This window comes from Dermacentor silvarum, chromosome 1 (genome assembly GCF_013339745.2).
Source record: "Dermacentor silvarum isolate Dsil-2018 chromosome 1, BIME_Dsil_1.4, whole genome shotgun sequence".
Classification (NCBI taxonomy): domain Eukaryota; kingdom Metazoa; phylum Arthropoda; class Arachnida; order Ixodida; family Ixodidae; genus Dermacentor; species Dermacentor silvarum.
The window spans coordinates 180,287,019-180,303,419 of NC_051154.1; the positions used below are offsets into that span (position 1 = coordinate 180,287,019).

Consider the following 16,401-nt stretch of genomic DNA (forward strand, 5'->3'; position numbering starts at 1 on the left):
CAGGTATGAGTTAGCGGCAAATACAATGCTGTAGTAACTTTGGGGTGTCGCTACGTTACAATTTTAGATTTCGAAGGACCAAAAAAAATCCCTTTCTCGATTTTATGAACTTCCCAATTTAATGAAATAATTTGAGCATGGTTATCACTTCGTTAAATCGAGTTTCAACTGTATTGTGGTTGGAAAATACATCTCTAACGAATGCACAGAACATATATGCAATGGGTGGACCACGATGGGTTACGCTGTTCACTATGGGTTTGCAAACGCTGCTGCTTATATGATTGGAAAAACAAACAGTGCTAAAAACGCGGTTAAACAAGAAGACACAAGACATTGCACTGTCTTGTTTTTGTTTGGTCCCGTGCTTAGTGCTGTTCGTTCTTCCAGGTCATGTACCAACTAGGTCATCAACATATGTTATATATAAATGCATCAATTTGTAAACCAAAGCGCTTCTCAAAAAGACTGCTTACATCCTTGACTTTCATTTCGTTAAGGTGGTGCGTGTACAGTGTACACTGTTCCGCTGCTTGCACAAGGGACCTTCCTTTCTTCAGGACTGACACAAAATTTGATAGAGAAACATTGTAGTGGGGTTCTCCTCTAATTTGAGGGCTTTTACAGCTGCATTTCTTCGAATGTAAAAAATCTCCATTTCAGTTACCTTGAATGCAAAGCTGGATGTCAACCTCATCTCTGCTATACTGTAGGCCTTCCAAACATAGACGGTGCAATGATTGAATCCAGATAAGAATGAACAGGTGGTCCTGGTCACCATTCCCGATTTTGATGAAATTTACTTTAGGCACAGGTTTTGGGCCCAGAACAATGATTCTGAACTTAGTTATGTGAAAAAAAAATTTTGTTCGCCTGAAAAAAAAAATGCACAAATTTCGGCCGTCGAAAATGCTTTTCCGCCAGTTTTGCGATTTCTGAACTTTGAGCGCGCATAGAGAAACAATGGTGCACTTCTTGATCACAATATTTTTTCCCCACAAAGAACAAGTAAAATGCTACCTTATGATTATTTTATTGCACTTGGCTACGGAAGGAACTTTGAGAAAAAAAAGTCACAAATATGGCAAATGGACCAAAATACCTGCTTTCAGAAATTTATTGCTTTAGACTAATTAAAGTGAGGATAATGAATGTAGATGGCAGATGAGGAGGGCCCTTTGTGCCCCTTTCTGGGTGCGCCCCTTTGTGGGTCGTGGATACACAGGTGAATATGGTGACTTGACTTTTACTCCAGTGGTGAGACAGAATTTCGTCTGGTAGCGTGACTGCCAGTTCTCTGCAAAATCGAAATGCAGAACACTTGCTTTCTGCATAGACTTCTTTTCTTTACTGATTGCTTCGCCTTGAATGTGCCTGATGTAGTTGTGGTTTATCTATTTCTTTAGGCATGTCTGACGGTGCTCCAAGAATGCACTTGGGGTAGACGCTTTCTTTATTAATTCACTTTTCTCCCAAGTCGCATATAATATTTCTTCAAGAATTCCAAGGTCAGTCAATGTGAGAGATCTGACCGTCGGACACGCTGGACACTCTCCAAGTTCGCACTTAAAGGAAAAGAGACTGCACAGGCAAAGGTCACGAAAGTCTTCGGTACTTTTCTTCTGACCCGAGCTCTTTTCCAGCGCACATACTGCCAATTTTATGTTGGCACAATACACACAAACACACACTTCCCGTGTCGACGTGCGCGCAACACATTTCGGTCGCAAAGAGTAGAACTTGGTCCGACCGATTGGAGTGTCAGGGTGAGCTTCACGTATACAGCGTGTCATTACACATTTCTAAATAAATTCTTTCTTGGTTGGCTACAATTAAACTGATCTTCAGTGTAATAGTGCAATGCTGCTTCAACATCTTTCTGGTTTACCCTTTTTCTTGTATAAGGGTCAGGGCCGGACCACACACCATGATTTTCTTTGTACTTTCTGGATTTACGGATCATGTAGCGTGCCACTGCTGGAATAACATGCTATATCTCTTTGATGTCAAGTGACTTTGGCAGCAAAGTTAAGAGACAACAACGCTCACTGAACGAGTTGTTCAGCAAGTCTGAACAGGTATTGCAGCTTTCTGTCGATGTCACAGGCTGGCTTTCTGTGTCATATGCTACTGATAAACTGGACCTAAATGTCTTCTTGAGACCATGCTCGATTTCTCCTTCCTTTCGCTTGGCATACGAGCTTCGATGTTTTCTTTTAATCAAATGTGGAGGTTTTAGTGGCGAAACTTCTGGGCACTGCACATACCTGTCGAGCTCTTCAACGGCCGCTTGTTTTGGAACGAATACTTCCTGTGACGTAGATGCCTCCTCAGACTCAGACGAAACGGCATTTTCAGATGTTTCAACCAGTGTCAATGCATCCTCATGTGACAGCGTGTGCTCAGGAGCCGTGGAAGTTGAAGAAACCGCGGTCAGTGCCTTGAAGTAGCACTGCACGGGCTCGGGCTTACCCGAAAGCCCGGGCCGGGTAGAGCAGTTCTTTCTCGGGCTGGGCCGGGCTCGGGCTTTCTGGTGGTGTGTATGTAACGTGCAGCAAGTTATTCTCAGGCGTCTCAACTCTGAAAAACATATATTTTTCGGTCTCAGGCCAGGTTCGGGCCGGGCTCGGGCCTAAGGTAAAGAGGTGGCGGGCCAGGCCGGGCGGGTAACGTAGATTATTTCCGGGCCCGGGCCGGGCCCGGGTATCGCCATAAAAGTTTTGATCGGGCTCGGGCGGGCAGCCCAACGTAAAAACAGGCCCGGGCCGGGCCCGGGCCAGGCCCGGGCTGAAAAAATTGGCCCGTGCAGTGCTCTACCTTGAAGCGATTGACAGTTCCCCCGCAGAGAAAATACGTTTCTCGAACAGGAATACTGGTGTCAGCCAGGTGTTGCCTTATTTTAACAATGTCCAAGTCCTTTACGCTACGAAAGTTCCGCTGATACAAAATTTTCTTCTTGTGTCTCGGCAGATAGTCAGCACAACCACGCGTTTCAGGCTATACTTTGCAGCTTCAGTCATCACAGCGGAGGAAGAAACATGCATCGTGCACTGGAGGCGTCCTCAGAAAGACTACCGGCAGACCTAATCTAATATACCTTGTTGATGCACTGACAGCTTTTGCCTTTCACTTTCTACGTTCCTTAGCTCATTCACTCTCCGAAGTTCGGTGTAACGCGCAGGCGGACTCCGCTTACAATTGAAGCGGCATTGACGAAACGTGAGCGCTCTCTACTGCAAGCGCCCGCCACTGCGGATTGCCTGCTAAGCGCCGGATTGGAAGACAAAGCTTGAGGCACCATGCAACTTGGCGGTGGATTTCTTTTCTATTTTGTTATTTTTATTTTTTGAGGGCTTCTTTATGAGTATGTCGGGTACAATTATTTTTCGAACGACCTGCATCCGATTAGTATCACAATATCAGTGGCACAGCCACTAGGCTGTGCGTGGTAACATTTGACGCATTGTAACTTGTTCACTACTCAAATAATGCAACGTTTTTTTACGCACAGTGGAAGACAATGTCCTTGACTTAAAGTACAGTGATTTTCAACAAAATTAAAAATGAACTTTTTCAGAAAACTATTTTCAAATTTTGATGTTTTTGGCAAACCACATATGTTTAAGTGCAATTTTTAAATGTAACGATGCTTGACACAGTAATGAAAATTATTGCAAAAGGGTGTGAAGGCTTGAAAGTTCATGTGCACCGAGTTTCATTATTCTCACTTTAATTATTCTAGAGCAATAAATTTCTGAATTACAGGTACTTTGGTCCGTTTACCATGTTTGGACCGTTTACCTGGCTACGAAAGTTCCTTCCACAGCCAAGTGCAATAAAATACTCGTAAGGTAGCATTTTACTTGTTCTTCGTGGGGAAAAAAATATTGTGATCGAGAAGTGCACCATTGTTTCTCTATGTGCGCTCAAAGTTCAGAAATCGCAAAACTGGCGGAAAAGCATTTTCGACGGCCGAAATTTGTGCATTTTTTTTTCAGGCGAACGAAATTTTTTTTCGCAAAAATAAGTGCAGAATCATTGTTCTGGGCCCAAAACCTGCGCCTAAAGTAAATTTCATCAAAATCGGAAATGGTGACCAGGACCACCTGTTCGTTCTTACCTGGATTCACCCCAATGCTTTCCAAGCTCTAATACAGTGCCATGACTTGAAAAAACCCTTTTATAGCCTTCTGGATTCAGAATTTCTTCACGTGGTCTCACATCTTTTTCAATTCGGCCAGATACCTTGTCGGGTGGGAAAAAGCTGTGACCTGTCACAGGAAACACAAGGGAAACCACTGAGACTCCATGATGAAGCCTCATTCTGCAGCCACCAAAGAAGCACGCGAAGCATAGTAGTGTTATTGTTTTGTCTGGAGCTACTAACTGCACCTCTTTATTTTCCTTCGAATTTTGCGTTTCGTAGTGCATTATGTACTGCACTGGCAACTTGGTTGCTTACTTTGAAGCTCCAATCTTCGCTCCATGCGTGGCTATGAATGGCCTCTTTGGGCACTGATCCATCTGTCTGATTTTTCACCATCCAGAGGTGGTATTGATAAGGCTTGCTGGTCTGGAATTTTGGGGATCACTTGATTCTGTTGGTAAACAAATTAGGATATTTTCAAGTCTTCTTTCTTCTCAGACAGCAGGGAATAAAAAGCCTTATACTTCAATCTGTAAACACGTTGCTCCATCATGACAGCTTAGCCTCCCATTGCCTCTTCTTTATCGTGTAAGGGGTCCTGAAAGCTTCCTTGCATTTCCGGTCCGCTGTGAAATGTCCTTTGCCGCACAACTTACACTTGAGCTCACATGCGTGATCCTCAGGTGGGGACGTCATTCCGCATCCCCGACATTGAACTTGTTCGCTGACACATACGTCCGATCTGTGTCCTAGCTCGCCACATTAATAGCCCACCTCGTAGCATTTCTTGTAGAGCACACACTTTAGAGGTACGCCATAACAGTACATCCACCTCGGCACTGTCTCGTTTTTGAAGGTGACGATTGCCGAGCTGGAGTTGCCAATCTTCCTAACGCCAAGTATCGGTGGGTTCCTCGGGTTACCGAAGGCCACTGTCAGTTCCTCTATTGTCAATCTCGGGTCGATTCCGTGGACCACGCCCCGCCCATTGTCTTCGTGCGGCGCGAGGTACGCCGTGACTTTGTAGTCCTTGTCTTCGATCTTGATAGACTTAATCTTGGTCACCTTCCAAACAGTGTCCATGTCTGGGGTGCTGAAAATCAGAGTGCCTTGCTAGTAGTTAACAATCATCACGTCCTTTTCTTGCCCCTTAACCCACAGAATTTGCGCTGCCATGCGCACCGCAGCACTCAGCCTGGTAGTTGGAACTTTTGCGAGCGCCAGCCCGTTCTTCAGTCGAAGGATTATTTTGTAGTCGTTCGCCGGTAATCTCGGGAGGTGCGACGCAACTGAGCGCTCCGCGATCTTCTGTCCCAGCTTCTTATACGCGGCGTTCGCCGCTGCCGCCTTCTTGCCCTCCCCGGGCTCGGCACCGCGTTCCGCCCGCTCGCCGTTATTCTGGCTTTCTTGTCGTTCGTCTCTCGAAAGGTCCTGCAGCTCTTTGACATGTTTTCCAACTTTCGTGATCCAATCCGCTGTTCTCAATTCTTCGGGGGTAATTTCGGTACCCTCTACGGTCACCTCCATCCATGGTCATCGTGCCTCCACAGCGGAGTTCCGCAGCGGGCGCCGGGGGCATCGGCCGCCGCCGAGCCACCGCGTTTGTTCAAGGCTATCGTTTGCCTTCGCTAGGCGAGAAACGCGGTCGACATAAAAGTGGCCATAAAATATCCAAAAGTCCACTTACAGTCATAAAATTGAAATCCAGGTGATCCTTGGGACTTCCGATAGGCGATCACATCACTTATTTCTATGAATCGGCACTGTTTCCACCAGACAAAGCAACTTTCCACTGAGCAGCGCTTGGAGGAGGAAGAGCGTAAGGCGAAGGAGGCCGAAGTAGGTAGGAGCAGATGGGAAAACAATCAAGGGAGATCCAGGAGTCCGTCAAGACAGCGGAGCATGTCGAGAGGGAGGTCGGATTCCTTGCCGCGACTGCCGCAACGGCAGGAAGGGGAGAAGCAACAGAAGGCCGGGCCCGGGAATGCGGGAACCTCCGGCGGCGCTGTCATCAACAATCCATTAAGAGCCCCGTCACCGAACAGAAAGGTGGGTTGGGCCGGCAAGGCCTCCCAGGATAAACGCCATGAGGAAATGTTTCAGATTAAGGAAGAGAATTGCATGCTTAAAGGACAGCTAGCGGCGATGAGTAGGCAAATTGAGGAGCCTAAAATAGCTCTTAAACCTAATACAGCAGCGGTTAAACAACCGCAAGTGTCTCAAAAGCCAAATGTAGAAGGATCAGAGGAACAGATGGAGGCTCCGCCCCCTGCTAAGAAGAGGGCGAAGGAAATGGAGAAGCCCATAATAGATAAGGACATAGAGACAGTGATAGTCATTAAAATAGCGAAACTGGAGGAAACATTTGAGACCAAATCTAGTCAGGACGATGAATGGCGCAAGGCCTTCGAGGAATGCATGTTGGGGATGTTCCAAAATCTGACACAGCAGTTGCATCAGCGAGATAACAATCTCTCAGAGCGACTGCATCAGAGGGATAATAAACTCACTGAAGAACTTAAGGCAGAATTTGCGAAGAGGGATTGGGCATATGAAGAGCTCACCCAGCAAGTATTAGGAAGTCGGATGAATCAGCTAGTTGGCAGTCATGGCTCATAGATCCAATAAAAACACCGTTTGGCAATGGAACTGTAGAGGCTTCACGCGCAAGCGTGCGGTCCTACAGGAATTCCTGAGGAACGGGGATCGACCGGAGCTAATAGCACTACAGGAATGCGGCAGAAAGGCAAAATTGTCGGGGTACAAATCCTATGTAGGCGAGGGCGAAAGCACGCAGGTGGCCACCCTAGTCAGGCGAAACGTCACGGCGGTGCAGCATGACACTAGGAGTACACAAATCGACCACGTTCTCGTAGAACGTATGATTAAGAACAACCCACTGTTGATTGTGGGGGACTTTAATGCTCACCACACGGCATGGGGATATAAGCAGACTTAGATCAAGGGCAGGAAATTGTGGGACGACATACAAACTCATAATCTGGATTTAACAACCGACCCGATGCAGCCTATGAGGAAGGGAACTAGTGTCGCGTGTGACACGACACTCGACCTCACTTTGATGGGGAGCGGCACTAGAGCCACGTGGTGCAATACAAAGGAGGACTTGGGCAGCGATCACAAAATCATAGAAGTGGTGGTAGAGGGAGGCCCGGCAACCCCCCAGAAACGGAGGGTAGAGGCCGTAAATTGGGACTTTTTCAGGGCACTCAGAGACGACCCTGCTCCCATCTCTGATATTGCGGAGTGGAGCGATGGCGTTGTGCGCACTGTGAAAGAAGCCACCGAAGCGGTGGAAATTGAGGGGGACAACAAAGCGCTAGACAGGAGATTAGTTAATCTCTGGAGGAAAAAGAAAGGGCTTGAGAACCGACTTCGACAGAAGAGATGGGCTCGAAATATCAGGAAACAGATAGCGGCTTTAAACAAGAAAATTGAAGAGCACGCAATCACGCTCACGTAGCAAAATTGGGGGAACGTCTGCGATCAGATGGAGAGGAATATGAGTACCGCGGGAATGTGGCGACTTCTTCGCCACCTCTTAGATCCGGATAGCACAAAGTCAGCGTCCACACAACAGCTGGAAATAATGGCGCATCAATTTGATGGCACTAAGAAAGAGCTCTTAGAAGAAGTTAGGAATAGGTACACCAATCCCGCCGGACTTGAACCCCTCCCGGCCTACGGAGGGGGAGAGAATTCGGAATTAGACGCCCCGGTCTCCCTGGCTGAAGTCAGAGCAGAGATTAATCGGCTAAGGACTAAGTCAGCGGCAGGGCCGGATAGAGTGAGCAACAAAATGCTCCGTAACTTAGACGACAGCTCAATAGCCAACCTCGCAACGTACATGCAGGAGTGCTGGGAGAAGGGGACGATACCGCAGGAGTGGAAACTCACCGACCTCATTTTCATTCCCAAGCCGGGTAAAAAACTGGGTTTCGAGAACCTCAGGCCTATATCACTCACCTCCTGCGTGGGTAAGCTTATGGAGCACGTTGGTCAGACGCGGCTCAATAGGTACATGGAGGAAAATGGACTGTATCCGGACACCATGATCGGTTTTCGACCAAAGCTGTTGGCATGCGACGTGATGTTGCAGCTCAAGGATGAAATTATAGACAAGCAAACGCGAGACACGAAAGTGATCGTGGGGTTAGATGTGGCAAAGGCATTTGACAATGTGAGGCACGTTCTATCTTGGAGAATTTGAATTTCCTCAATGTCGGGAAGAAAGTGTACCATTACATCAAAGACTTTCTTACCAACAGGAAAGCCACTCTCAAGATAGGGGAAGAATCTATAGAGAACATTGAAATGGGTAACGTGTGGACGCCGCAGGGCTCGGTTTTATCACCTACCCTCTTCAACATTGCGATGTTGAGACTCCCCGAACAGTTGGGGGAAATTGAGAATCTAAACGACACCATATATGCGGATGACTTAAAATTATGGATAAACAAGGCAGTGATGGGCAAATAGAAAGTTCCCTGGAAATTGCAATTGACATCATCGAGGAGTACCTGAATCCCAAAGGACTTAGATGTTCGGCCGAAAAGTCGGAAGTACTGTTCCTAATGCCCCCCGGAAAACGACGGCTTCACCAAAAGCGCGAGGATGGCATCCACCTGTACGTCAACGGCGCAGAGATCCCCGCGGTCGACAGTATCCGCGTCCTCGGGCTGAGGATTCAGGCAAACCGGAAGAATTATGAAACGCTTGCTAGGTTAGAAGCCAGTTCAAATCAGACGAATAGCGAACAGGCACGCTGGGATGCGAATCTCCTGAGGCTAGCGCAAGCCTTCGTAATCAGTAGGATAGTGTACGTGGCACCCTACCTCAAGCTCAGTGGTGCAGAACGGAACAAACTCGAAATCATTATTAGGAAAAGTGTCAAGGTTGCGCTCGGACTCCCCCAGAACACGTCCACCGACAAACTGATGAGGCTAGGGGTATCGAACACTCTCGAGGAACTGATTGAGGCTGCCCTTACCACGCAGCATCAAAGGCTACTTGGATCTAAAACGGGGAGGAAAATTTTAGAGAAATTGGGCTACGAGCCCAAACATGAGCAAGTGCGCTCAAGAGACATCCCCAGACAGATCAGGGACAAGATAAAAATACCTCCGCTACCCAAAAACATGAACCCTGCCTTTCACAATGGCAGACGTAAAGACAGGGCAGAGGCATTACAAACTAGGTATACTGGTCGACAGGACGTCCTATATACGGACGCTGCAGAATATGACAGCAAAGCGGCATATGCGGCCGTGGCGGTTAGAGAAGATGGAACACCAATGGCGTGCTGCACAGTCAGTGGCGTCGAGACGGTTGAAGCTGAGGAAGTGGCCATAGCCTTGGCCGTCAGCCAAAGGGGGGCAAAGGTGGTCATCAGCGACTCCAAAAATGCTGTGAGAAATTAGGAATCGGGGAGGGTGACGGAGACTGCCATCCGTATATTAAACAGGGACGGGGGACCCAGACAGCTTGTTCTGCTCGTTTGGGCACCAGCTCACCAGGGACTTAGAGGGAACGAGGAGGCTCATTCGGTCGCCCGAGGTCTCACTTACCGGTCGACCCCCGGAACCTCCCAAGTCACCAAAATTATAAACAGAAGAGAGGATATGCGCGCATACCAGGAAATCACAGTACACTACAGACTAAATCAACAAATTTACCCGGCAGCGGACAGAACACTCAGTAAGAAAGATGAGATTATGTGGAAGAAATTACAGATGGGGGTTTTTCCAAACCCCGTACTCTATAGCAAGTGGCATCCAAGAGTATTCGGTTCAAAGTGCAAATTCTGCGATGAGGCAGCAAATCTGGTTCACATGGTGTGGACATGTCCGTCTAAGCGTGATAGCTCGCGCACTCTAGAATCCTGGGAGGCTTTGCTCCGCAGCCCAGACCCCAACGCCCAGCAGGACATCATCGGTCAAGCCCTTGCTGCTGCTGTGTCTCAAGGTATTCCGGCCGACGGCTAGGGGCGACGGGGGAGAAGGATTTCTCTCCCGACGTTCATTGACTGGTGTTTTTAATAAAGTTGTTCCTCCTCCTCCTCCATCATGACATGCTGCTTTTGTGAAACATTTTCAGAAGTTTTCAAATCATATGCATTTTTTCCGCATACAGAGCAAACGTCCGTCCTCGGTGTTTCGAATGAAAGATTGAACTTGGTGCAGAAAATGCGGTGGAAGAAGCCCCATACTTCACCCGCAAATCTTCAGATGCTTGTCGATTATAAATATTCCACAGGTTTCGGATGCTCTTCAGCTCAACTGGAAGGTATAATTTTCACATCTTCTTCCGGCTGTAGTGCAGCTCTCTTGCGCGAAGTTGCGTAATGAACAACACAAGAGCTGATCATTTTCGACCGGAGCACTTGACCTTCTGGTCACCTCCACAACGTTTGGCCATCATTTCACCTTTTTCTTGTTGCTGCTTTGGATAGCATGTAGGTAACTGTGCTGTGACTAACAGCAAGCACTGCGCAAAACACATTGCAACAAACACGAATCTCTTTGACGTTTTGCAGCCATAAGTTGTAAATAGCGGCAAGGCTATGACAAGGTTCCACTTGTTTTGCACTCCTACGTTTCACTGCTGATGGCGTGCAGTAGACCAAAATGAACGTCTTTCGTTTCACGTTGCACAATTCATCAAACTTCTCCTGGGAAGCTTTCACAGATGCTTTTGTCACAAGCGTGCACTTCAGGGTCTTTTTCGTATGTTTACATTTCTGTAGCGGCTCATTCGTGCTTCTCTGGCAGCGAGGTGGCTACTGTTCACTTCGTCGTTGATGTCTGGGAACAGATCTTTCGCCAATCTCTTCATAGCCGCCCAAATCCATTACAAGCGAGGTCCAAAAAGCAAAGAACTCGTGAAAACACGCACGAAGCAGCCCAAGATATCAGTCGCAGATTGACAAGGAGGCTGCTATGTAGACTGAATAACGTCGTGTCAGACACGTTCTTCTATTGGGCGAGTAGATTTGGTTCATTTTGATCCATGCAGCAGCAGGATCTGGCTCATTCTCGATTTAAAATACAATCTGTGCACACATTTCGCTGGCGTAATTTGACCCACTTTGTTCTGATACCTCTTCTAGGGGAAAGCTGCCTAGTTGTTCTTGTCATTACAGCTTTATCTGACTTAAATTCAGTTTGTGAATTTGGCTCATTATGGAAAAAAAAAACTCTCCTCAAATGCTCTTCTGTTTGTTTGTACAACTGTGTACCATGTCCTTTGTTTCATAGAGTGCTTCCGACCTCACAAGTGGAGTTGAGCACACGTTGCCAGCCGTCTCATTTTTCTTCCCTCCCTCTATGCAATACGCCAGCATTTACAGCAAACCCGCGTTAATTCGAACTCCGATATCTCAAATTATCGGATAAGTAGAATCTTTTCCCTGGTACGGTGTCAACTCCATGCGTTTTTCACCCCTTATCTCGAAACCCACTGTGCCCGAACTCCGGATATCTCGAACCCTAGACTGCCAAAATGCTGAAAAAAAAAAAAAAAAAAGGAAGTACCGAAACATTTTTTTTTTTTGTGTGTGTGTGTGTGTGTGTGTACTATTTCGTGCAGCTATGGTATCGCCAAAAAGTGAAACCAGGGCCGGTATTTTGTAGCGATGCCTTTCCGATGCTAATGCCTTTTCGCGCTTGGTCAGTGGTCAGAGCGACGGTCCGCTCATGTTATCAACGGGATCAGCCGGCCGTGAGGGGTGAATGATAAGACTAGTATAGGATAAAGCATAACGCATCGCAACAAAATAGCGGCCCAGGGCTGGTATTATGTAGCGCTGCCTTTCCGATGCTAATGCCTTTTCGTGCTTTTCGCGCTTGGACAGCCGTCAGAGCGACGGTCCGCTCACGTTATCAACGGGATAAGCTGGTCATAAGCCGCGGATGATAAGACTAGCATAGAATAAAGCAAAACGCATTGCTACAATATACTGGCCCAGGCCTGCAATTTTGTCCCAATGCCTTTTGCTTGATTCCACTCCACCCTCATCTACAGTTCTCGGCCGGCTGATCCCATTAATTACGTGGGCGTCGGCCAGAGGCCAGCGCGCTGCCACTTGTGAACATGCCAGCCATGCGCGGCAGTGACTTGATGCCCAGTGCTCAGAGGCAGCTGTTGTGCATAGCTGAGCTGGCGGTGGTCATGTTACTCAGTAAGGCGGTGGCGAGCACTCTCCCGCGGCGTTTACTCGCAATGCGCGGAATGGCGCTTTCGAGAGATACAGATCTTGAGGCCATTCTTCAGCTGACTGCAAATGACAAAAACGATTTTAGAAGCCGGAAATACGTCGTAGATGTCAAGCTCTAGACACCACCTAATGTCCAAAGGTGAGCAATGGCCTCAAGATCTGTGCGAAAACTCCAGGGTACGGAGCACGCTTGAGAGATTTTTAGCGTGAGTCGGTTTTTAACATGGTGTCAACATGCATCTGCATTTGTGCTTATATGTGCGAGGTTCACCGTTGCCTATATACGACCGACGTGGCGGTTGCTGGGTCGCACATAATACTATTGCAAAAAAGATCTACTTAAAGTACCGCTCCTGGTACATTGAGCTTTTGTGAAAAAGTCGACAGTTACTGGCGCCATATTGGAAAGGCGTCATGTTGGCTTTACGTGGTGGTTATGCTTATATTTTCGTGAATTTGGCTATCTCGAAACTCCGCTTATCTCGAAATTTTTTCCAGTTTTTACTACTTCAAGTTAATGGGGTATTACTGTACATGCACTGCATGAGTTGACTTACCTGTCTTGACCTATCCTCTCCCGAGGCATTAACAGCGATTTGCCTTCCTAAAGCATTACTACCATTTACAGGGGTCTGATGTGCTAGAAATGTGATGCAATACACCACTGTCACATTTATGTAAATGCAGCTCGAGTATCCCACACCGATGTTGTCCAGCAGACACAGCGACTAATCTGGCAGACAAAATGAATGTAAAGGTTCATGGTGAAAAAGGATACACAAGTCCACATGGTGCAGACCTACACCAAACACTGTACAACTGTAACACCCCAATCACACCAGCTACTTTTAGCCAACCACAGCTGCTGCGTGATGTAGCACAGGAGAGATCTATTACCATAGTGACTGTGCAAGCATCAACAAAGCGTCAATCAATACAAGCCTGCCTACAACAATAGGGCAATTAAACAGCCTGGTAAACCATGTCCAAAGGCACAGCCAGACAACAATACTGTCATGGCATGACAGAATTAAATCTGGTAGTGGTACACATGCACACAAACACAATCTTTCAATATGTTCCCTGAGCCACAAATCTGGCTCTTTGAAGACAATTCCTGTCTTGACAGCATTCTGCACAACTAATAACTGAAGGTAGGTGCAACGTCAACTCATGAACAACACAAAGCAATTCTTCATAAACTGCACACTCAATCTGCCTGCTTCATAAGAACTGATTTCAAGCTGTGCAAAAGCTGTGTCTACATAAACGCTGGCACGTTTGAAGCTGATAACTAGTACCATAAAACAGTATGTCTTAAAGTGGCCACTCACGTAAAATTTGTATAGGGCATGATGCCTTCTCCATAAGCTTCCTTCATCTTGAAGGGATGAGTGTACATGCCACCTAAGAGCGAGTCAGACTCCAGGCACATCTTGCGCAGGCAATCCTTGTAGCCAAGCTCTTTAAAGTCTGGATGGTCTGCCGAGACGTGGCCAGTCTTCAGGAACTCAATAACACCTGGAGACAAACACAACCCCTCTTGGAATAAGAAAATCAGCACTGGCAGAAAAATTTTTTAAAGGTGAATCGTGTTTACGTTCCAAATTAATGGAATCAATAGGAAATGTGAACATAAGCAAAAGTACAAGCACACCAATTTATTAAATAGCATTGCACTGTACTAGCATAGCTACTTGACAGAAGGGAAACTGCTGAGGCTTGCCATATGTTCCAACAACACGAGGACACCTACTACAGTAGACTTCCGTTAATTCGACCAGGACCAAAGGCCCCGGCCCAGCACCCATGCATTTCTATGGGCCCAAACGTTCGTTATTTCGATCCTAAAATTGACTTTTGCAGGATAATTCGTACTTGACCAGTCAGCATGCACGCACGAGGCCACAATGGTGACCCCATACATGCCTAGACATGGTGCCTTTGTGGCACCATGTCTAGGCAGAGCTTAGGGAACAGTGAATGCAGTGAACACACGTCATCTCCCGTTGAAAATGTCTATTTTCGGCCTGCCCTAGAAAAAGTTTCAAGCAATAACGATAGTTCACAATATCCTATTACTGTATTTACCCGATTCTTAAGTGCTAATTTCTTTTTTCCCAAGAAAATTGGGCCGAAAATCGCCTGTGCTGGGTGCAATTGAATACAAAACCAAAACCGAACTTGTATGTTTTACCACATAACACCCCTGTATTGCGGTGAAACTGACTTTAGAAAAGCGGCAGCCATTGTGCCAGATATTAGACCTCTGCCCATTTTTCTTGCTATTAGACCTCTGCCCATTTATACTTTTTTTAGGAGCTTTAATGTCATTTTTATGTTACTTCTTTACTTTGAATCTTGTTTAATTTGATCAATTCCATCCCTTCAGGGTCAAATTAACGGAAGTCGACTAATTTCAATGCGCTGCTGTAGCACGACTGGGTAGGGTGAGATTTCACATCAAAGCACGAAGATTGTAAATGCCCCTATAATGAAACATAGTGTGCTTATTTGAATGGAGCTATAGGTATTCAAGGAGTAAACACACAGGTCACACCTCCAACATGCTTTTACCATCACACTGACTGGCATTGGCACAACATATTCACACCACCCAATAACAGTGGTATTATGATGGTGAAATGTGTACCATGGCATATGTGCATTGTCCAGTAGCCACATGGAACACATTTTGGCAGAATAATGCACATAAGGCTGATGGGTTTGTACAAGCATTCAGTGGGTTGCTTGAATAATGTGTGGCATTACAGTTGAATGCATGCTGCCTCAACTTTTATCTTTTGTTTGCTGTAATACTATAGTAATATAACAGTAATATAATTCTAATAAGGTGCATAACAATGGTTAAGAACCACAGTATTTGCAACTACTGAGGCCCTTTTTATAAGATGACTCACCTGAGTCTGGGAGGGAGTTCATGTCACCACAGAGTAGGAGTGGAATGCTGGAAGTGTCCAGTGAAGTTCTACGGTGAGGCCCTCCCAGGGATCCAGCCCTAAGCAACTGCACAGCGTCATCAACAATGGTGCGCAGCTCCCGCATCAGCATCATAGTCTGAATCAGCTTCACGTCACAGTACTCAGGATCCCAGTGAATGTGTGCTGTGCACACCAACAATGGTGGTTGCTGCTGCAGTAGGCTCTTGTGCTCTGGGGTGGCTGCATAATGAGCACAAAGACATGTCAGCTGCCTTTTAACATGATGGCATTATCATATTATGATGGCACAAAAAGCATTATCTTGCAGTTTTCCAAATGCAGCCTAGATATACGCTTGCCTCAGGCTGCCTGTCGATTCCCCTTTCACACATCAAGAAATCAAGACTATGTTACTACTTATGGAAAGGTGCTTTCTTAAATAATTGCTTTTGGAATGAAACAAAATTATGAGCAAGCCTGACTAAGGTCACTGGTGCACACATGGTGCACAACTCCTAGGTGCACACATGGTGTGTACCTAGGAGTGCACTTTGTGATTTGATATTCTTTTATAAGCCATCCAAAAAGAGTTTGCAACAGCAAACATGCTGTAACAGTCAGTCATAGCCAGCCAGTCTCACATTCAAGGGCATCTCCTCAAGAATCTTTTCCTGTAAAAGGTATTTAAATGTACCTGGAATTAACTGAGTTGTTGGGTATTGTTGCCAGTGCTATAGCACTCAAAGCTGTGTGCCGAGGTTATGTGGAAAAGCATCTGCCTATCATCATGCTGAGCTTTGTTATATGCATGACCTTGGGATTTGGTGGTGCAATCATCCGTCTACTGCCCATCTCAGCAGCCAGTATTGGCACAGTGGTATCATTGTCTGCCACCAGATGGTGCCACCACCAGACCGTTGATAAGACCAGTTTTAATTTTTGCTAAATGCACTGCTTATCATGGCATCTAAGAAATCCAGCCAATGGCCGTTGTGTTTAAAAGTGTGCAAGAATATACACGTAAAGATCAGGCAGTCTTTTCAGCGACAATGTACCTCTTAGCTGTCAGAACAGGA

The 16,401-nt window shown here is 46.5% G+C and overlaps 1 protein-coding gene across 15 annotated transcripts in view; it reads right to left on the reverse strand.

The window, feature by feature from the left end:
* LOC119436478 (CCR4-NOT transcription complex subunit 6-like) overlaps positions 1-16,401 on the reverse strand; it is a 264,798-nt gene that overhangs the window by 8,534 nt on the left and 239,863 nt on the right. For all 15 annotated transcript variants that reach the window (XM_049658002.1, XM_037703331.2, XM_049658038.1 and 12 more), the window contains 2 exons: positions 15,305-15,565; positions 13,718-13,904 (listed from right to left, as the gene is read on the reverse strand). In XM_049658002.1, coding sequence (XP_049513959.1) covers positions 13,718-13,904; positions 15,305-15,565 — 448 coding nt within the window. The remainder of the gene's footprint in view (positions 1-13,717; positions 13,905-15,304; positions 15,566-16,401) is intronic.